Source organism: Alternaria ethzedia (genome assembly GCF_023757985.1).
Source record: "Alternaria ethzedia strain BMP 0044 chromosome Unknown scaffold_46, whole genome shotgun sequence".
Lineage (NCBI taxonomy): Eukaryota > Fungi > Ascomycota > Dothideomycetes > Pleosporales > Pleosporaceae > Alternaria > Alternaria ethzedia.
The window spans coordinates 1-22,365 of NW_026056239.1; the positions used below are offsets into that span (position 1 = coordinate 1).

The following is a 22,365-nucleotide window of genomic DNA, read 5'->3' on the forward strand; positions in this document are numbered from 1 at the left end:
TAAACTTAAATAAAAAATACTTTATAATTAACTATATTTTACTTAGTATATTCTACTAAGTAAGATATAGTATATTATTCTTATTAATAATATAATAATAGTACTTATTTATAAAGTATATAGTAGAGAAAGAGTTATACAATATTTATTTATTTTATTTCTAATATATATCTTTTTATACTAAATTAATTCTAAACTATTCTAGAAATAATTTACTTAGAAATAGTATCTAACTACTTACTAGAACTACTACTTTTAGAGAGAGTAAGTGCACGCTTAGAAGAAAAGTCTAAGAAGAACTAGTAAGATTTACACTTATTCTCTTTATTCTAGAAAAAGATATAGTCTAAATCTATTAGAAATAATTCTAAATTATTCTAGAAATAATCTAAATAAAACTTACTATAAATAAAGTTTATATCTAGACTATTAATATTATACGCCTAGTAGAGAAGGTTATCTTTAGCTTAATTATTATAATAGTCTCTAACTATATTAGTTATAGTAGTAAAGTTAAGCTATAAAAGTTAAAAATAATTTAGAAACATTTAAAAAATAATTTACTTATTCTCTCTCTAAATTATTAACTTAGATAATATTTTAGAGAAAGTATTCTTAGTTTTTCTACTCTTTTTTTTCTTTTTTATTATCTAGTATAGTAGTAAAGTTCTTAAAATTATTATAGTCTAAATTATTTACTAATTAATCTAACTTATAGTCTAAATTACTTAATAAATAATCTAACTTAGACTTATTATTAGATTCTACTTAGACTAGGTTAGTAGAAGAGGTAGAAGAGTTAGTAGAGAAAATAGTAAAAGAGTTAGTAATAGTATTATAGGTAGCTATAGTCTAAATATAGAAACTTAGATTAAATTAATTAAGAAGTAATTTAAATAAACTTACTTATCTTAGCTTAGATTAGAGTATTAGTAGAATTTCTAACTTACTTAGTAAACGCTATTCTTAGCTAGTAAGCTTAGTATAAGTAGTTTTTAAGCGTAGTGTAACTAGTGTACTTTTACTAAAAGAAATATTAAAAATAATTAAGAAATAATCTAGAAATAGTTTATACTCTATAAAGAATTCTACCTTAGATTCTAATATAGTAGTATAGCTAACCTATATAGATAATTAGCTTATTCTATATATTAGTAGTAAAAGGTAGACACCTAAATAGATATTAGTTAAGCTAGAGAAATTACTTATAAGTAGGCTAAATTTATTAGAATTATTTATAAATTAATTTAAAAATAGTTTATATATTTTTTTAGAGAACACTCTAAATTTAGTAGGCTATTATAAGTAGCGTAGTTTAGTAGAAAAGTTTAGTAAAGTTATATTATTATTATTTAAGTAAGATTATTTTAAGAATAATTTATAATTAATTTACTAAGGCACTACTTTAGCGTGCGCATTAACTGCGTATAAATACCTTAGTATGCTATGTTTTAGCGCGCCCTTAGTTAGATAGCCTGCATTCTGCTGTGGTTAGCAGGCTTCGGCGCTGATGCAACCGCTAAGCGTCGACGCCGACCTGCGCAACATCGCAACGGCGGTCTATCGAGATTTAGGCCTTGCCGATGTAGAGAGTAGCAGACAATGGTGGGTTAGGAAGATCGGGGGCAGGGAAACGCTCGTCCGCAACTAGTACGTTGTTTCGAAAGATATGAGGCTGATTAGTCTGTACTACTGGTCTACGTTAGTACTTTTGATCCGCGAAACATCGACCTTGGCGATGAGAGTGAAGATGAGCTTCTACACTACACTAATATCTCGGGAGACGAAGATTCTATCACCTTCTATATGGTTACGCGTGAGGCAGAGACAGGTGCGAACGGACGGGGAAGTTGCAGGCGACGAGCCCAGTGGCGCCAACGGTCGAATGGCGAATATCGTGACGTGGAAGCGTTCCAAGGTTCTGACAGGCACTAGGCCGGCAACGAAGCACCTTCACAACGAGCGGTCGTATGTTTTACCCGATGAGTCTAGTGGTTTGAGCATCTTTATCTACGAGCATTCGCGCACTGATCCGAATGCATTCCGTCACACCATGCAAGCAAGCTTCTTCTTTGCATGACACCACCTATTGCAGCCCCGAGCATGAACACGTTCTCCAGAACACCAGCACGGACAGAATCTGTTCCGATCCTCTTTCCGTTTCTCGTCATTGCCCTGCTTCACAAGCTTCTCCCAACGGTCAAAGTCTTTCTGCGACGGGATTTTACATGTCTTTGCACAAGCGCAAGATAAGACTTTGCTGTCCTTTAGCTGCTTGATGAGGTTTGCGATGCTTTCCAGGTCGCTAGAAGAGTACACCGGATGTTGTAATCGACGTGCGTATTCCGCGCTCGTATCTGTCGGTGCCCCATCCTAAACATGATAATACAACGCATCTAGGTAATTGCAGAATTGCCAAGGTATGTCTTTATTTGTAGCCATTAGCGACTGGATAATGTAATTGATGTTCTTGATAGTTCTGCCAATGTCGGCTGCTGACTAGATTATGCCTCCTCGTGCAATAGAGTCGTCCAATGTAAGGACGCAGTGTACTACCGGATGACTAGGTCTCATGATGAGTGTGTCGCCGGGGCGGAGAAGAATAATTTCAACATGTTCAGCAGCTGGTCTCCACTGTGCCCCCGAGGTTTCTAGTTCCTTCTGTTCTTTTTCGGTCCATGGTCCAGTATATATGAACCAGGCACGGAAGCCGGTGATGGTTGTCAGCCACGTTCCATTTAGTACATCCAGGTGCCACCCAGAGAATGAAAACCGCTCTCCATACAACACGAACTGAAGGCAGGCCTCGCAGTCGATTGTTCGCGTCTTTGTCTCTTTGCCTCCGGCTGGTCCAAACTGAGATTGTTCGTCGAGATGAACCTGAACCTTGAGATCATTGAGCAAGCTGTATCCAAGGTTCCGAAGACAGTCTGGCCCTGGTACGACGTGCTCCAGAGCTGCTCCGGAGATGCTCAAAAGGTTTCTAAACTCGTCGGAGGTCGCGCGCCTCTCCTTTGACATGCGAACTTCGTATCGCTTGCAAAAGTCTTGAGCGGTCATCTCTGAGGTACTACCGCCAATAATCTCCCAATTCTGGTACATCAAACCGACTTCGCGGTGCTGTGCGAAGCGAAGGAAAGCTGCTTCAGCATCTTGGAAACGTTCAAAGGTATTGGAGATCCGCAAAGTCGGTGTATGCGCGTTCAGAGCACGACCTTGTTTGAGGAAAGTACCGAGTTCCTGAGCAGAGGTGGAAACCCAATGGTTGCGAGAGAGGTTCGAGGCGCTATCTAGGGAAGCCGGCTTCTCGCCGATGTCATGTGGCTGATCTGGTGAAAAGCTTTGTAGAGCTGGAAATACTGCTCGCAGCATATCGATCCCAGTCTTCCAATGAGCGAGATTCTCGCCTTCGCGATCGGTGTAAGGGCCGCACAGTAGTTGTCGGAGCACACCTTGGAGAAACTGGCGGTCATAAGAGATGGACTCTGGGACGCTGGACTCGGCAAACCTTCGCTCAGGTAGAGGTGTGTCGTTGGGATCGCAGGAACACGTGTTGTGTTCGGTCTCGTCTTCGCCGACGGATGCTCCATGTAGCTGCTTTCCCTTACAGTTTGCGCGATTGCTGTCACATACAACCCGCCGCTTTGCCCGCATTCACATCACACGCCGCTGCGTGCTTTTATGCCAACACGAGTATCCCTACATGCCCGTCCGTATCCCCGCAGCCAGCTCTCGATTGCCGCACCCGACAAAGACTACATGATACCTCCGCTTCAAGCACTGCGACGCACGGTATGCCCTCATTACGACCACGATATGAGCACGACCATGTCATGCCCCATCTTTGTGCAAATCACGGGAGTCGTGGCAGGATGGGTGCAAAGCCTGTAGGTGAAGCAGAGTCTGGGCAGCTCATCAGACATCTGGAGAGAGTTCGTGACGCTTGGAAAGCGGGGCGTCTGGCTTGACAGGTGTGCTCTCGTTCCGGACAGCGCTCTCAAACGACGTCGGCTGGATGCGCAAGTAACGATGGGGCGCGCGGTAAGCTCTTCATCCCGTCGCAGGACTGTTTGTTCAAAGCCAACCACCACGTCCTAGTGCTGCTTAATGCAGCAAACCCCTTTCTTTTTTACGCTTCAAGTATGCTAGCAAGGCAAAGTCGACTCTGTTCATATGGAGGCACGGAGGAGATATCTACGGTTTGCGTGTCGACACGCTGTCGCCGACCGCGACACAGGGTCCTCGATACATGTCGTGTAACATCTGTCGTGTATGATGCTGGCCTATGTGCAGTCGCTTTTGTACGCGCACTGGAGAGCTCACCAACCGCTGATGGCGATGACTAAGATTCTAGTACCTTCTCAGTCCCTATCAGTGAAGCATTCGTGACTTCGTGGCGTCATGACTCTTTGATCCAATCAGCTCCTTCACCCGATTAGCGTCGCCTTCCATCGAGCCACTCTTGTGATACTATCGCGTCTTCTGTCGTGCAAGCGCAGAACTCGATTCAGGTTTTTGTCGTTGCTCCAGTACTCTCCTGGAACGTAGGCTCTCTGTCGGCATTTCTCCCTCCAGCTCAAGATGTCCTTCAGTCTATGCATCTACTTCTTTGTCACCAATTATAGAAACTTGTCTATGAGTAGAGCGTAAACATCATGATGGCGTTGATCAACATTGTCTCCACTGCCGTTACCGATAAGCATGTGACAGCTCAGCCTTCAGATCTTGGTAACGGGGCAAAGATCGTGGCAGGCTCACATCTACATGTCATGAGCAATTTATCGTTGAAGAGGAGACTTGTTCGTAGAAGTCAATGTCGCAATGACTCCCGCAACACACACGAGATACACGATGACTGAATCCGCCGTTTAAATAATGGAAGGGATGAGAAAGAGGTAATCACTGGATGCGCACGTCATGGACTGCGTTGTGGAATTCACCCATCGTATGTGGACACCGCGATATCATATGAAAGTTAAACTTCCGTGACAATCCCGTCATGGTATCAGGTCACTCATGATCCGCGAGTCGCGCCTTTTGAGCTTAAGTCGAACTCTGGGTATCGTGTAACAGAAAGAAGCGTGTACCAGACCGCCTTGATGACGAGCCAGTAGGGTTATAAGCGTGATTATGACCCACGCGCGAGAGGCTGTACGCCCGACCCAGAGGGTCCAACCACCCTTCAGCTCTTTCTGATCTCGCCAATCTGTATGTTGCCATGACCATCGCGCCTCCGCTTCTTGAGAGGGGGTGAGCCACGTGCAGGGGCCGGTGAAGTGGCAATCGTGGCGCTGGGGCTGCCATGCTCGCTGAGATTCTCATCGACATGGCTGAGGATATCAGAATCGCCCTGGTCCTTGTTGTTCCCATCGGTGCCGACATCCTTAGAATCAGAAGTGTTGGAATCACTATCCGCATCGCTCAGTTCCGCGTATTGATACTCCTGCCTCCTTTCAGAACGCATCTTGTCGCTATACTCGTCTACGATGCGTGAAAACTTTTCTGCGTATGAGAAGATGTCGTGAAGCTCTTGATGCGTAAAGTCCAGCTGTAGAGCATTAAGATCGATCGTATCTGGCTGCGCAGAATCGGCTACAAAGTCGGCTACAGAGAACGGGATTTTGGCGTTTGGCGAGATGACACCATTAGCATCTCGGAACTTGACACGAGTGCCGGCGTCTATAACCGCCAGTTTCTTGTCCTTGACACGGAAACGAAACACTTGTTAGGTGGCCCAGTGAGGCTGTTCGCGCAACACGCGTTGTTGCTCAGGCGTACGATGTTCAAACTCAATCCCGACGAATGTCTTGGTATTGCCTGCAACTCGGTGTTTGATGTCAGTGTATATCCCACACGTAGTTTACAGGCGATGTCACTTACCCTTCCTGCGAGCTATATAATCATGCGCTGCTCGTCTGAGATCCATGTGACCATGCGAAATCTCAATGACGAATCCTGGAAGATTCTTGTGTGCGTAGTTGAAAGCGATGCAAGGCGTGCGAAGGGACTGAGGGCGAACATATGTTTGGTACCGGCCGACAAACTCGATATCATCGATGATCGAGCATGTAAGCGTTCTATGATCTGGATCAAGTATGCTTACACCCAATTCCACGTCTTTCTTCACACTGGCCAAATTCCCACACAGCCGGGACCTAAGGTCTCCTGTGACCGAACAGTAGAGCGCGTAACCGCGCATTTTGATGGTAAGAGATCTTGTGCGGTCATCGTAGTTGTAGTAGACTTTGTCGCCTGCCCAACCAGCAGTGTGCCGGTTCAGGTTCTCGCTCTCCACTCCTGGTTCGAACAGCTCATTCTCCAGTGAAGGCCAGTCTCGACGTCGAACTACGACGGCGAACTCATGATCCTTGTACTTGACCAATTCTTTGCCATCGCGAAGTCGCTGGATGAAGTCGTAAATCTCATGGTATCTCGGTTTGGGCAAGAGGTGTGGCACCGGTAGCGTCGGGGTGTGTGAGGAGGGTTGATCGAGGGGCCGCTTGGATGCAGAGGAGGGTAACAGCTGCTCGCTGCTCGCCATGGACCTTGTCACGCGCATGGCGGAGAGTGTCGCGGATTCAAGGTTCAGCTCGCAATCGCAGATTGTGTAGTCGGTGGCTTGGGAATGGCAGCACTCCTAGTTCCGGTGCTAGGCAACAGCGTCGCGCCTTGTCGGTGGGCTAGCGCGCCCGCGAGGCCCTCTAGGGCTAACCCCGGTTGACGGGCAGCGAATGTAATGTGTGAGCCTCAGGAAGCCACTTGGAGGCAAGTGAGATTAATCAGAAGCCAGTTCACACAGTCACGGAGAAAACTACAGCGACGCAAAGGAGAGAAATGAAGAGTAGTGAGATGTATGTAGAAGAGGATGGGAGGGTTCAGCGCGTTCGAGAGCTCTAGGGCTGTTCTTGCAGCTGCGCCAGCTGCAAAAGATTGTGGCACGGCGCGGATCCATGCACTTGACGGCTTCGAGCCCGTAGCATTACAGATTCCAGTTGCAAGAGGCAACAGGTGAGCTCCTAGATCCTTCAACGTTCGGCTGGACTTGTGTTATCATCGCGCCATATAATGGGGCCGCCACTGTCGCAATGAGCCTGAGCTGCCGCCATGCGACGACAAGCTGTGGATGTGGAGGGATGAGCCCGATCATGGTGCAATAAGCTGTCGGCTACCCCAGAGAGAAAATGGCCCGTTCCACCACCATGTTGCTAGCTAGCCTTTGCGCGAAGAGAACCACGACGCTCGGTCGCTAGAGCTCTACGAAGGCCTTCTGCCGCGTTATCGGCTACAAAGCCTGGCGCTGCTCGAGTCATGATGATGTAATCCACCTAGCTACCGCCGGATCCGGTGTGAAGTGGAACACACGATCTGGTGTTGCCGTAGAAGTTTGGGTCCAAGCAGGCTCGTGCCCATTGTTCGCGGATCGGTGAGATTGGTCGAGGCGAGTGGCGGAGTGACATGTCGCACTTGGTTCCACGCATAGACTCACAAGAGAAAGCGAGATCGCGTTCCGCTAGCCAGTGCTTGCTAGTACTTCGGAAAGACTTTCCAGGGTATCCTCATAGCCCTGCTGTCATTTGTGACCGCTAACGGGCTGGAACGACGCGCCTGGACACGGGGCCGTTGCAGTGCGACAACCGTATTCAAGAGCTGGGATGGGGTCCACTCGGACCGGGGCCGATGGAGTCTCGGCAAGGCCTTCCTGCTGCTCATGCCAGTGGAGGTTGTGACCAGATAGTCACCACGGCGCGACTCGCTCATGATGTGTCTGGAGTGTGGGCGATATGGAGACGTGCGTTGAATGGTGAAGCGATGGGACGGGGGAATCGCGAAGTGGTGCTGGAGACGGAGTGGTGCTCAAGGCTGGAGAGGTCAGCATCCCATTCGAGAGCCTTCGTGGTGAGACGTACGCCGGGCCGCTCGATGCCTCTAGCGATGTTCTCGCGCACCTATCGAGCTGCAATGTCCAGGGCGACCGTGTTGCTGAAGGAGTCGCTCACTCTCGAGACTCGGATGCAGGTCATTCGTGTCTTTCAGAATCCAACACTATGATTGCTGCGGCACAGGTGCTGGCTATGCGTTAATCGCGAGACCGGTGTTTGGTTGCTTCACCTGTGACAGTCCCCCTTGATCGCGTCCACGCAATGGCAGGGTCCAGACGCGTAAAAGGTATGGCCCCGGGCTCCTCCCTCTCCATGTTCCCGTGTTCCCCCGTTGGGCTGGCGGCGGCGAATGTGTTTCGTGCGCGAGTCGGCGTCCCGGGGATGTGCGGAAAGGAGGGCGGTGTTATGTACATGGCCGCGACCGACACATGCTGCTGATACGGTCGCGAGTTTGAGCTTGAGCTGTCGCATGTGTCGTCGGACTGTTTGCAGGAGTACACAGTAGCCCCGACACCCTTGTGGCTGGCCAGTCGGGCAGAGCAACAGCGTCAGATCCATGCCTCCTCACCGGTAATGTCCGCTAGCAATGCTGCCCTGTTCCATGATGTGCTTCGACCCTGGGCGCGTGAAGAGCGATAGCAACAATGAAGGCTGCTCCGTTGGTGGGGGCGATGCGCCGGAAAGCCTTCAAGCCGCCGACATTGTGCGTGTTCGCCTGGTTCATTGGGACTCGTTGTGAATGGCTCGGTGAGAGTGGTCGAGTCAGTGTACATCAGGCCGCGTTCTGGGTACACAGTCATCCGCTACCGTGAGGTTTTAGTCAAGACCTGTAGCTGAGCGACCGATCGAGTAGCTCCACGCCAAAGGCTCGTGGCCAACTGGGCGTCATCAACTCCATGTTGCGATGGATGAAGGCCAGTATACCGGAAAGAGTGGTCGGGCGACCCGAAGTTATCGCAGTGGACCACCATGCCGTAGCAGCGGATGTCTGACGGGCTACGAGAGCGACCGTGTGTCTGAGCCTTGTCCATCTCGTTGCAGACACGAATGTGCACCGTCGGGTGTTCTCGATGTTGTCAATGACGCGAAGTGGCGTGGTCTTTCGCGAGGGGTAGCGTGGACTCTAGGACATGCCGTGCGCTGGTGGGCATGCTTGGGGTCTTCGGAGCGACGCGCCCTCTGACTAGGACGTGAATGACGCTAGGGACATCAAGGGGAATAAGCCTGTGTGCTATGAGACTAAAGAGGAAGTAGCGTTGTGTCTTGCGAAGCGCCGGGGTGGGGTGATTCAAGCTGCCGGAGCGCGTCGTTGCCCGCCCAGGTCTGAAGCGTCCCTTCCGGAGGCATACAAACCATTGAAGTGGCTCCCACTTCGGCCCATAACGGCAGACGCGACGGCGTGTCGGACCCAAGCGAGCTGGCCGCGTCGTTCACTAATAGCGAAGCGTGGTGCATGTCCCGGTTTGTACAAGCATGTCCACTTCGGACGAGATATGGCGCCTGCGACGCGTTGATCAGCGGCTGCCGTCGCCCGTAGTTGATGGAATGGTGGTCGTGACGTGCGTGGTGGAAGGGCTAGCCGATGATCGTCGCGTCTGATGGTTCATCGCGCAAGCCGGACAAGACGAGCAGCGCGATTGCTGCAGAAGATGTGGAGGGTGACGTTGGTGGTGATGCGTCGTGATCTGATGTTGGTGGTGTCGTCGCGGAGGACCCAAAGAGCGCGACCTCGGGAGTGCCTGCATTAGCGTACCCCGCAATGAGCGCGACGTACAGTGTGCGTGGGCCGTCTAACATTGAGAGCTCCGCGTGTGATTTAGCGGCTCGGTCAATGTGGTGTTGCGTTCCCGATTACTCACGGCCTATGACGTAGCCTGGATCGCCATACTTTCGCAATCGCACCGATGAGGCTATGCCTTCACTTTTCTGCCAGTCTGCTCATGGTGGCGGAGAGGATCCGTAAGTGAAACCAGCAATCCCGGTGATGGATACAGAAGCCTTGCCTACTATGCCAGACGTGTACAAACCGACGCCAGAGTCGAGACTCTTCGATGAAGGGATCAGCCTTGCCGATTCGCAATCAGAAGCCATGGACTTCGTAGAACGCAATACGAGAAGGCACAACATCGACGTTGCACATCTGGACAAGGCACCGCAACGCGAATTAGCAAGGACGACTCCGGAGGACGTTTTCACTGTTCCAGCTTCACCGAGAACTGCCATGTCCTCGGTTCTCTCCTTCACCTCTATTTGATCTCATGGCCTTCTCTCACGATAGATTGAAACGGCCCGGGGTGTCCTAAAATAGCACCACCTCTTCTACTTTCAAGTTTATCCTCACACGAAGATACCGAACCATCTACACCATCCACCTCAAAACACACCAAATTCACATCTTCAGGCCGATAAGAGCGACCACCGCCGTCTGCGTATCCAGTCTGTCGCGCGCAATCGACCATCATGCGCATTATCGGAGAAGACATCAGTTGCTCCACCCATGGTAACAGGTACCTTGTCCAGACTTTGGCCAAGCGAGGTCACGACGTCTCGTTCATGAACGAATGGCGCCCCGCCGGTGTCGTTTCCGCCAAGGCCAAGACCATCTGGGAGGGAAGGACGAGGCGCGTAGGACACGCGGACGCTTACAGCTGTGACACGGAGCAGCAAGAGGCTCAGAGACGACCCGTCACAAAGTGCGCCGTTTGTCACGAGAGCATTGCGAACCTGAACGCGCTGACTCCTACGTCCTGCTGTAGTAAGCACCCGATAGCCCTTTCTTTTCCTACGGCATGTTGACCGTCGACAGGCAGGTATCGCTGCGAGGTGTGCGCTGCTCGTAAAGCACGGCAAATAGCAGATTTCGGACCCGGAACATACTGTACTATCTGCTTCAAGACTCACTGAGTAACAAGACCACGTGTTCATACTCGGCACTTTCGTCCTCCTCACAAGGTGTCAGCTCTTGGGCGAAGCATCGACATTCGTGCTTGCGCCGGTCGCTGCTCCTGTACACGTGTGGTTTCGAACCGCCCACGACCTGCGTGACAGCTACATGGCTTCAAACACCATCTTACTGGCTTTCCAATACAGAATTTGCGCATCTATATCTTCCACGGTTTATTTTCGAGCGTCTTCGAGCGGTAATCACAACGTACCATTGCGGGAACACGTCGCGCGGGTTTGGGCTCACGACCCGCGCGGCCAGCACACATTTGCGTATGACATCCGACTTTTGATTTGATAGCGGCTTTGGTTTTTAGAATGGCGATGTGTGGGGATTTCGTCCAACTCACATGCGATGACGGCGCATGAGCCCCTTGAGCAGCGTCTTATGCATGTCGATTGCGGACGACCAGGATGGGTCGGCGTACACAAGAGAATGGACAAGCAGCAAGGGCAATTTGGGTTATAGTTGCAATGAGAATATCTGGAGTTTGACTCTTTACATTTGGCCTACTGACCTTCCTTGAGAACGACATCTAGTAATGTTGTTCTGCGTTGGTTCTGCCCGGGTACGTTTCTCAGGTAGTGCAAATTTCACCATCGCAGCTCGAGACGCAGGGAAGAGACCCCCACGTGCAAGAGGATCAGACCCTGATGATGCGCGACAACTACGCTGTGCTTACTGCATCGTAATCACAAGGTCGCTATCGGCGCAAGGATTGGTGTTGATGATTGGGCTGGACCGCAGTGTGAGTCAAAAGCACACTCTATACTTGTGTTGATGAGCAATATTGTCGTGCACACGGTGCCCCGCGCCACGACGTTGGATGTCCGCGCCAAGACGCTAGATGGAACGGAGAGTAGCGCATCATGATCTCGACCTCGGGAACACGAAACCTTCCCCGGGCAGAAACATGGGGGAACCGTTCACATTGCGAGAGCACATGCGGCTATGGCCTGAGAAGCGGCCGCATGCCGCGCAGAGCGTTAACAACGTAGCGAAATGCGGACGTGCAGTGTCGAGAAGACGTTGGCAGTCGATGTAGGTTGCAGCGCAGCCGGACGGCCACCAGAGAGCTCCCCGGGGCCGTAGCACTGATCCTGAAGAAGGAAGGAAGGAGCGGCCATGCCATCATGTCATCAACCCCAGCTTCCAATCTGAAGGACGACAAGATCGTGACAATCGATAGCACTTCAAGTTCAATTCAAACTCACTCACTCAAACTCACTCAACTCTACATGCCAGATATCATCCCAAGCATGTCTCCCAACACCAACACCAACACCAACACCAACACTTCGCGAGCAACAGTAGAGGCCGATGTGCACAAATCCAGCCACAGCGAAGACGATGTCAACCAGAGATCCAGTTCGAGAGACGCAGAAGAGAAGTTTCTTGCGAACTATTGTCCTAGTACAAAATCGCAACACAGCACAAGATCGCACGGGCACGAGATGGCTACTATGCAGGTACACAAAGTGCATTGGATTTGTGTATAACAACATCAAACACCTCCGTATGCATATAGGTGCTTGTTATGAGAATAACGTTTACTATGACGCTGTAAGTTTTCATATCATTACGAGTTCTACTAGACTTTAGGGTAACAATTGCAGAAATGTCAACGTCAATTGCCTGCAGGTTATAGGCGGCAGATGTGGAAGGTGCGAGTCGTTGGGCATGCCATGCGTATGCTTTTACCAGGACGATTATCAGCTACTGCTGAACGGAACCCCAACTACACATGTCCCACGCGCCGCAAAGTATGTGTTTATCGATGGACTACCTAAAAGTTTCGGTCGCTAGCCACTGAACCGGATACGCCTTCTACCGACATGATATGTACTTCAACAGAACTCCGACTTGTCACCCACGGATCTGGCAAGACCGCAAAAACCGCGACCATCATCCCCCACTAGCCCACCTGCGCCTGTACGCCACTACCATCACCGCCGTGGCCGGTCCAGCGTTGAATTCCGGGAGAGAGTGTCGATGCCTGCAATAGGTCACTATACGACGAAGTAAAACCAAACCATTGCGATGCAGAAGACTGGCTGAATATGCGACAGACACGGTGCTCGCGCATTGCGTGCTAGGGAAAACACTCACCTCACAGCGGACCGGTATTCATCGCGCGATAGCATCCAAAAGCCAGGCGATGGCTTGCAACCGGACTTCAATCAGAGCGCGCAATGTGGTCGTAGGCATCGCACTTCTCCTTCTGTGATATACTTGGCGATGCCAATAACACGTCACTGGCAGGCGCGATGACAACGTGAAAGTCATCACGCGACAATGCATGGAAGCTACAAACCCAGAAATAAAAGAACGTCCAGCCACCAGTTGGCTTCCTATCTCGACCACTCCCCATCTGAACATCCACATTCCACATTCCAAACTCTTCGTCACCGCCATTTACGTATCTTCCGCGTTGCGACAGATCTCAACACAATCTCCGCAAAGCGCGTTTACCCACGGCCATCAACCATGCACCCGAAGCTTGCCGTAGTCCTCAAGTAGTGGACACATGAACTCATGGGCAGACAGATTTTTTGACAACTTGGGAGATCCATTTCATATGTCGTGCTCAAGAGTCTCTTGACTGGCTCACTGCAATACTTTATCCGAACGTATTGTGCTACGTTTTACGGATCCCTCGCAATTTTCGTCATCACCGTCTAGTCCTACGAAATGTATTACAACATCCGGAGCTGGTGCTACGGGCCCAAAACAACAGCCGTCGACATCCATAACAGGATCTTTCACGCCAAAGAGCCAGTATCGATGGATGTGCGAGTAGTACTAATGCACACTACACATAGTTGGCGTCGCCTCTGCCTATACACGCCAGAGAGAGAAAGTCGCAGCCGCCCCGCAGAGCTGGAAGATGGCGTGGCTGGAGCTCAGTCGCTTCGGCACGGACAGAGTTATCTCGGCCGGAATCTGCATGACCACCCCCGCGGCCCTATCGCAGCTGCCATTGGTTCCCCGCGAGTCAACCGTGCACGGGTTCGACAATCCTGTCAATGAGCGCATCGCCGCGTAGATGTCTTCTCACCTTCATCAATCTTCGACTACGAGATGCCGCATCAGATCTTCCAGCGATGATGCAGTACCTAACAGTCACATCTCGCTTCCGGTCCCCTCGAAATCACGATCCTTCCTGTATGTTTGAGCGTCACCGCGGTGCCAGCACAACTCCTGGTCAACTTCCCCGAGCAGAAAGATGATTCGCGAATTTTAGAAGCGACAGCAATGGCGAATCTTTGATCAAGGACATATGGACTCACCTACGATGATATACTTTAGCGTGCCGCTTGTTCGGCTAGCCCATCACCAGGGCCGCTTTCTCACTTCTTCCTCCAAGTTATCTATATTCATGCAAGCAGTGCCCGGGCAAGGCAATTCGATCGTACAACTCCAATCCGTGGACTTGTCTCAATTGAACAAGACTTGCCGCTGTTCTCTAGACTGGTGTCAGCTATTGGGATTTGGCCAGGTACAGTTTCAGAACTGTCAAGCCCTAATCAGCGCATGCAATTGCGAAGGGTCACCTTGAGAGGAGGTGATGGTACGCAGCCTGATACAGAGCGGGGACATAATCGCGGCTAGATAGGGATGATTCACATGTACATCCCAAGATCGTTCTTTTTGCGCGCATGCCGCATGGACTGTAGATGAACACACTATAAACCTATTGGTGCATTTCCCACGTGCTGGAGCATACATGGGGGTGCGGCGATGCATGTCGTGGCAGGGTCGAAGATGATGCGCGGCTTCCAAGGGCTTCGAGGTGGAAGATTTGGCCATGCGGGCTAGGTCGTGCTCGAGCAGACTTGACAGTGAAAGCGGAGGAGAATGTTCGCAGTAGACATGTGTATCGAAGTCTCGGCCAGGGATGATAATGATGGAGTCGATGGGCAGACTCGACGCGAAGGGGACGCTAGTGCACTCCGAGCCCGAACCCACCTGGGCACTTCTCATCCTGCCGCTAGCTGTTGTAGCCGACGCGCCGAGCCTTCCTCTTCCACTTTCACTGCTCGCAGCAACGTGGCCATGTAGAGGCACTGTTTTTGCTGCGTCGCGAGATTCACCTGGTTTCTGTATGCATCTGTCCACCGCCGTGTCGTCATCGCCCAGCATGGCTACCTAGACAGATCGCAATCCGACCACAACCCGTCCATCCGCCTCGCCTTGTCCGCCGCCTAACTCCAGACACCCGGGCGCATCGTCATGGCCACCAGCGCGAACACGCACGTACCGTCCTCTGGCATTCGGAAGAAGCCACACTCGATCGAGCGATTCCTGCACAACGATGAGCACGAACAAAGAGGCCGGTGGCACTGAGCGGTGCAGTACCGGAGCATGCGCGATAGCGACCCAGAACGCCACGACGTCCGCCCATGTCCTCCAACAGCATAACCTCATTGCTCACAGCTCAAGAGCCGGCGGTCTATATACTCTCCGCTATGGAATGCCAGTGAGCGCTTCCCCAGGCCTTGCCTACCACATGGACCCAGCCGCGTGCATGGTCTGGGTGCATTAAGGTAGACCAAGCGTACGTGGGCACCTCTTCAGTGCAGAGGATGGCGCACACTGGCTTGCGCGGTCTCAGAAACCACGACGTGGGTTTCGCTGGCGTACGCTTCGTGTCGTGATTCACTTCATCATGGCGTAGGCAAAAGTTTGTCAGGCCCAGTAACGATCCGTGAAGGGTGAGGATGTGGCTGTCTTACTCAGCCTACATGTCGCAACATGCATCAGGGACGGCTGATCACGCATGTCACACATGCTGTTCATCGTCACGACTTTCGAGCGTAGCTTTCCAGGTCAACTAAAGTCCGCTCATTGTCTCAGCCAAACCAGGCCGTCACATCAAGCGGCGAATGGCTTCCGAGCTGTCTCATGTTCATTTCTTATCGCCCAAGTCAACAATCAGAACAAATGGCCAAGTCCGGCCTCTGAACAACACGGTACATAAGCCCCCGCTTCCTCCATACTGCGCTGGCTTCCTCCCACCAACCACGTTAAGATTGTATCCTGGGTTTTCTCCTCATCGCATTACAACTAATCATCCACTTTTGTTCTTCCGTCTCTTGTCAAAGCTCACGCATCTCGTGTTGTCGCATTACCCTCTCTACGATGTCATCATTTGAAACTCCACGACCAGCCAAGGTCAGTATACTTGCGACAGCTTCTCATGCTGTCTAATCAACTCTCTTCCTAGAACACTATCGAGTCAAGCCGTATAGCATGTGATGAGATTAGTAGCCCATCTTGCCCAAGTGTACGCAAGCTTGGTCATGGCACTCCGATCGATGGTCAGGCGCAAGGTATGTGCCTTGGATTCGCTAGTTTCACGGATCTCACTCACGTCCATACTACCCAGTGTCAAAAGCCTCAACTATACGAATTATCTCACCAACATCCGGCACGCCGCAGCCACGCCTCTACAACCCTGCCATGCCACTGAAGTTCGACACTACGGAACATGACACGACTAAGCCGACCAAATCCGATGAAGAAGTGGTTGCAACGACCGGAGGCCTCACTGGAAGGTCTGTGCGTTCCGGCGAGACGTCCCCGCGCGAATCGATGGACAAAGAGAACCCCATTGAGTTGCAGAAAGTCAGCCACGTAGCTGCAAGCTCAGACGGGATCAACCACGATGCAACTACGCCCTCTTCGTACTTCCGGCGATTCAAATACCTCCTGCTCTTCTTACCCATCGCCCTCGCCGCACTGTTCGATCCACCTCCCCTTGAACACGGATTACGCGCGGTCTGGAAGTCCGTCTCCAGCGTTCCAAACATCTCCTACGACCTATACAACGTGCTGCTCTGTCTTCCTCTTCGTCCACTCAGTATTGGATCAGATCATGCCTCGTGTCTCGTCGCCGAGCTTCCCAACATGCTTGACAACATCTACGCTTTTCTCGACTCCTACGTCAACCTATGGCGCACATTCGGCATCTTCTTCACGATCATGTTCTCGGTTTTGTCATGGCAATATGTTCGCATCAGCATCGCCATCCTCCTCGCTGTCAATATACTGCTATTGACTGTGTGTGACATGCAGAGACGTGACATTCAGGACCTGGACATGCTCAGGTTGCAGCTCATCTCCTGGCAGCCACCATCCTGCGAATATGCAACTGCAGCAAGGTGTGAAGGCTATTTCGCGTCTGAGGAGTTTGATGCGAAAGTTCGAGATGCAGTCGCATTGCATCGGGAGCAGATGATGCAGGCTGATGTTACCGGGCATGAAGAGGGAAGGCGATCGGGTGCGCAACAGGAGGATGATCTGCAAGTGGGGAAGAAACCCGTGCTTCAAGGAAAGAAGAATACTATCACTACGAAACCTGTGACTGCTGTCGTCATGAACCGTTGATGGCGCAGCGGGTCATGATGGTGGTACTGTTGCAGCCAAGCATCCTTGGTTGTCATGCTGCTCAGACACGTTGTCAAGAGCGGCCAGGACGCGAAGGTGCGTAATGGTATCATCTATTGGGTGTCAGCGGGAGGATCTCCATATGTATCACAGTTATTTCCTTGGCATAAGCTGTGTCTTGCATGTATTCACTAGACTATTGTAGTAGGAGCATTTATACAAATGCCCGATCTGTTCAAACACCAGAGTTGCCGAAGATCAACACATAAAGAGAGTAGCATCCAATCATGAGACCCTTACGCTGGAATATAGATCGTGTCAAGGCGAAATCAAGCATTCCATATTTGCCATCAGTGTGACTGTGGATGCGTCCTAAATCTTGTGGATTTGCCCCGACTTCACGACAGGCTTTTGTTCCATCTGCTTACTCCTTAACACTTTCTTCCTGCTCCGCGGATGGAGTGCTGTCTTTGTCGTGCTTTGAGATGACTTGCTCGAGTTCGGATATCTTGAGTCGAAGCGCCGACAATTCTTGCTGAGCTTCGGTTTCTGCGCGTGCAAGCTGCATAACCTGATCGTCGAGTTCCTTTGCAACTTGTGTGCACAAAGAGTTCTGTCCGCAAATATCGCGAAGACTACCCTGGAGTGTCTGGATTTCACTCGCGAGAGAAGCATTTTTGGCTTCAAGCTCGGATATCTTCTCTTGGAGCACCGACTCGTCTTCCTCGGCTTCAGGTTCCACGGCATCGAGATCCTTCAAGGATTCTATCCACTCATCGTAGGTCCGGCAGCACCATTGTGCTCCGTCTATTTTCAACTCGGTCTGAGGGCGATCCTCGGCCTGAAGTGTCTGGATCTCATTCGTGAGATAAGCATTTTTGGCCTTAAGCTCTAATATCTTCTCTCGGAGCACAGACTTGTCTTTCTTAGCTTCGGATTCAATGCCAGTGAGCTCCTTCAAAGCATCCATCCACTGACCGTAGGTCTGGCAGCACCATTGTTTTGCGTCTATTGTCAACTTGTGCTGACGGCGATTCTCGGCCTGGAGTGTCTGGACCTCAGTTGTCAGAGACGCAATGGTGGTCTGAAGCTCTAAGATTAGCTTTTCCAGAGCGGCAACGCGGTCAGTGGGGTGTTCGATTTCTATGGAGCCGTTCTCGAGTGGGCAACTTGCTGTGTCCATTGTATGTTGCGTGTGTCGTGTGGATCTCGTGGTCGACAACTCGTTGTCGAGAGAACGAGAGAGGAAGAAAACGTCAATGCTATACCTGGTCCAATGCAATCGTTGTGTACATTATGACACAGGACGCTCGCATAATGAATTCGAAACTATGGATAGTGTGAATCATTGTTGGTAAAGGAGGGGGCTAGAAAGGCGAGTGAGAACGACCTCATCGGCATTGTATTGAAGTACCCACCTATACCAATTGCTCTTCAAACATCGAGGTTATCAAAGCCGCTAAGCGCACTGTGTCGCTTCGATTCGGCTTGACGGAATTGGGTTCTAAGCTGCACAGCTAAATTGCATGACCGCGTCAGTCCCGCCAAGATTGCTAATCCATTGATACGGCTCCACAACCCTGAATATGTGCATTGTTTTGACTGCAGAATCGTTTTGACTGGAGAATAGTGCATCAAGTGCAACCTCATGATAATCGAATGATCACTGGCATTTCGAGGAATGCTCATGACAACGGCTGAGGAATAACCTGCTCTGGTCTGCGATCCTGTCAAGACAGAAGAGTGTAAGGGATATCGGGGCTAAGCCATTGCAAGTGAGTACCAACGAAAGACGTGCTTGTGATGCGAGAAGTGTGATGGTCGATGATGGTGTTGGTCACTGGCAGCCATAGGCGGCTGCTTACGTGGTGGCGGAGTGATTACGTAACGGCCTGTCGGTGCCACGCAACTCGGACTTCACAAGAAAACTCAGCCCGTGCCCACCACTGCCGTTATCATCAAAGCCAAATTACGCAGACTGCAAGATGCTCTACTCGAGACCTGGAGTCAGCGCGAGTCCTCCCACTTCATCCAGCCCCCACCTGGACATCAATCCTCTGCATGAGCTAACCGACGCACGCCTCGTCTGACTTGACGGCTGCGATGCTAACGCGACTTGCCTCCGAGGTCGACTAGACGCGAAGCCGATCGACATGATGCGCACGCCTCTGGTGCGACGATGTCAGACAGCTAACCTTCACTATGCAGTATGCTTCGAGGTGTGTTCACTGAATGACGTATTGAACAAGATCGCATCACTCCAGAGTCGTCATATAGCAGCACACCACGCAGTCGTACGTTGTCCTCCGCTGGCTGTCCGAGTGCCCAACTTCCAACGACAAGGCCAGGCTTGTCGAGATGGTGAAGACTTCATAAAGAAGCCCTAGAAAGCCTGACCAGTAAAAGCCAACGCTATATGTTCGACGACGATGCTGCGCTTGGCACAAGAAGCGACGGGGCCAACTCGGCTGAGGAGAGAAGATTCCTGCTGGGGTGTCGCAACATCACCCAATTCCATCAAATGGTCAACGTCGTGCGAATATGCCTGGCTTTGACCATTTCTTTGAGCTTCGCATTGTTGACTTAGTTAGGCGCTTTCTTCTAACTTTCGGTGCCCAGTGGGGCGCTGACTGCCTCGTGGTCTAGTCCATGACAGGCATAGCGTCATGCACCCCACAAAAGATCACGAGGGCAGGTCCCCCGTCGAGCTTGTGGCCGCGCTGAACAACTTACCCGGGCAGGGCTTACGCAGCGCTCACCCACCAAACACGATGTGTTGACGATGCTACCACTGCAATTTTTTCGCGCGTGGTAACAATGCATGCGCATTCGCGCCTCGCCCCGCGCCTAGCACATGTGCTCACCACAGGGATCGCGCTTCGGCAGTCGGGCCTGCGACCTACAAGCTTTGACGCCCCATCGGATCTAACGATGGAAGTCAATGTGAGCTTCGTACGAACAGGATGGAAGATTTGTATACATTCCGCTAACTACAGTTACGGTGCAGAGCCTCACCCCCACGAAACTATCCCGCTATCGGCCTCCCTACACAACGCGTCACATAGCATTCACTCGCATCCACAACGTATACGACTCGACAGGGTCTGGTCCAATGATACCCAGAGCATATTAAGAAGCACTGGTGGAGGAAGCAAGAGGGAGTCGTAACCGGGATACGAACAACGTGGTTGAAGAACAACAAAGACTGGCCACGAAGCGATTTAGATCTGGGCTCTGAAGAACCGAGCGGAAGAGCCGTCAACCACCGGACAAAGTCACTTTGGCACATACATGATCGGGCATCGCGCCTTTGCGACTCCGGGCAATATCGCAATGCATAGGCATAATCCTGAATCCTGGTGGCGGAATAGTGCAGGCGTTTGTCAGTACGGCATCGCCAAAGGTACAGTGTATCTTGCCATGTTTGGGAAGATCTAGGTTGCAATGGTAAGCAAGGAGGGGTGTTCCTGGACAAATTTGATGTGATACGACATGTCCCGTGTAGATACTTCGCCATGCTGCTGGTGCTTGGAACGGACCCGCCGGATAGTGCGATAGTGCACCAGAACTCACAGCAGCTGTACATCGCTTCAAACGAAACCAGAAAAACAGCATCTTGAGATCGGCTGTTTCTTCTCGAGCGGCCTGTCCAGCGTGCGCACTTTCGTTGTGCACTGAACGCCAGACACTGTAACTTACCTCTTCTTGCTCTTCCCTTGCTCTCTGGCTTTTCTTTGTCTTCATTTCCACCCTTTCGTATCTTCCCTGTGTGCTTTAATCTGCTTCTGTTTGCTCCCCTTGCTTTCCTCTTTCCTCCCTCTGACACCATTCTATGCTCTTCACGCTCATCACGCAGCCACGCCCTGCACTCCTTCATGCCCTAGCCGAGATAAGGTGGTTTGACAGAAGTCGAAACGCCTGAACATGCATATGATGGCAACATGAGCGGCCTCAACTGTCATGAGCTGGTCAACGAGTGGAGCGCTGCGACCACCACCCGAGTGGCCGCTGTTTACATCTTCGTTCGCGAACTTATCCACATCTGCCTAACCGTCCATGACAATCCTTCCGAGGAAATCCCTTTGTTCTCGTCACCACGAAAGGGCTGCCAAACACCGATCGCGAAGATGCTAGATGCAGGAGACAGTATGCAACGTCACTGTCATATTTATACGGAGGTCTTCGCCCGTTACCTGCGATCGTGCGACGTCCACGCAAGCTTGGGGTGGCTCCACGATTTACACACAGTAGTGGCGACATCGGTGGTAGCAGATGTGCTTCGCTTCCTCCTTCCAGACGTCGTTGCTTTCAGCTGCATCACATTCCGGACCGACTATCATCAGGTACTGCATACTGCAGGAACTCAGTATCTCTGCAATCCCTACCAGGCGAGCTGCCGTTATTATTATGCTTACGTTGGGCCTGATTCGTTCTTTCTGATGCTCTCAGGTACCACTCACGCGCCTCCATGAGACCACTCATGCGTTGAACCATTAGAAGGCGACCTCAATCCGAGATCGCAGTTGCAGCTTTCAGGAGGAGCCACTATATCATGATGCGCTGTGTTGAGGAATTTGTTGTGCAGACATACCCGCATCCCGATCGGCTTGACAGTTTCTGCAACCTGTTGGGGCGCACTGGCGCACACTGGACTACGTCCACTTCAGCCGAACCAGGGAAGCTTCATCACGAAGCCGAACGAAAACCTCCCCTCAATCACGTCGTCAATGCAGCACATGAGCTAACTTCTCATGTTCCAGAGACACCCACGTGAATCTCTCCCCTTCCCGCGCGCTAGCGGGTACCGATCTTACGCTAACCCCAACTTGGTCACTACTCGTGCTTCTCCACTCACCGCATTGATAGCACGCAGAGGAAGAAGCGACTGCAGATTTGTGAATGCTTCCGAGTAATGCTCTCCACAAGATTTGCTTTGCTGTATAGAGCGTGGATGCCGACGCAATGAAGGTGAAAGTGAAAGTGAGAGTGAAGATGACATGTCGACTTGCGCTCTCTCTCGACGCGTCGCGGTGAGCGTTTGCTGCATGGCTACCTGCATACGAAGTGACGCGCACTGCGCACGACACATAAACAGAGAATTTCCCTCAGCTGCGCGTGCAAAGACCTTGACACTTTCCCTCTCTTTGCAAT

At 51.0% G+C, this 22,365-nt stretch overlaps 4 protein-coding genes across 4 annotated transcripts; 1 reads left to right on the top strand and 3 right to left on the bottom strand.

Annotated features, from left to right (window-relative positions):
• Positions 1-2,499: 2,499 nt before the first annotated feature.
• On the bottom strand, positions 2,500-3,654 carry J4E87_010306 (uncharacterized protein; the record flags this gene model as incomplete). Its single annotated transcript, XM_049381880.1, has 1 exon — positions 2,500-3,654. The coding sequence occupies one exon, from the start codon at positions 3,652-3,654 to the stop codon at positions 2,500-2,502; it is 1,155 nt and encodes a 384-aa protein (XP_049228344.1).
• Positions 3,655-5,182: 1,528 nt separating this feature from the next.
• On the bottom strand, positions 5,183-6,559 carry J4E87_010307 (uncharacterized protein; the record flags this gene model as incomplete). The annotated part of the gene is made up of 2 exons (XM_049381881.1): positions 5,183-5,701; positions 6,104-6,559. 2 exons carry the CDS (start codon positions 6,557-6,559, stop codon positions 5,183-5,185), a joined length of 975 nt encoding a protein of 324 aa, XP_049228345.1.
• A 9,728-nt stretch (positions 6,560-16,287) lies between these two features.
• On the top strand, positions 16,288-17,214 carry J4E87_010308 (uncharacterized protein; the record flags this gene model as incomplete). Its single annotated transcript, XM_049381882.1, has 1 exon — positions 16,288-17,214. One exon carries the CDS (start codon positions 16,288-16,290, stop codon positions 17,212-17,214), a length of 927 nt encoding a protein of 308 aa, XP_049228346.1.
• Positions 17,215-17,638: 424 nt separating this feature from the next.
• J4E87_010309 (uncharacterized protein) lies at positions 17,639-18,397 on the bottom strand (the record flags this gene model as incomplete). The annotated part of the gene is made up of 1 exon (XM_049381883.1): positions 17,639-18,397. The coding sequence occupies one exon, from the start codon at positions 18,395-18,397 to the stop codon at positions 17,639-17,641; it is 759 nt and encodes a 252-aa protein (XP_049228347.1).
• Between the last annotated feature and the right edge of the window lie 3,968 nt (positions 18,398-22,365).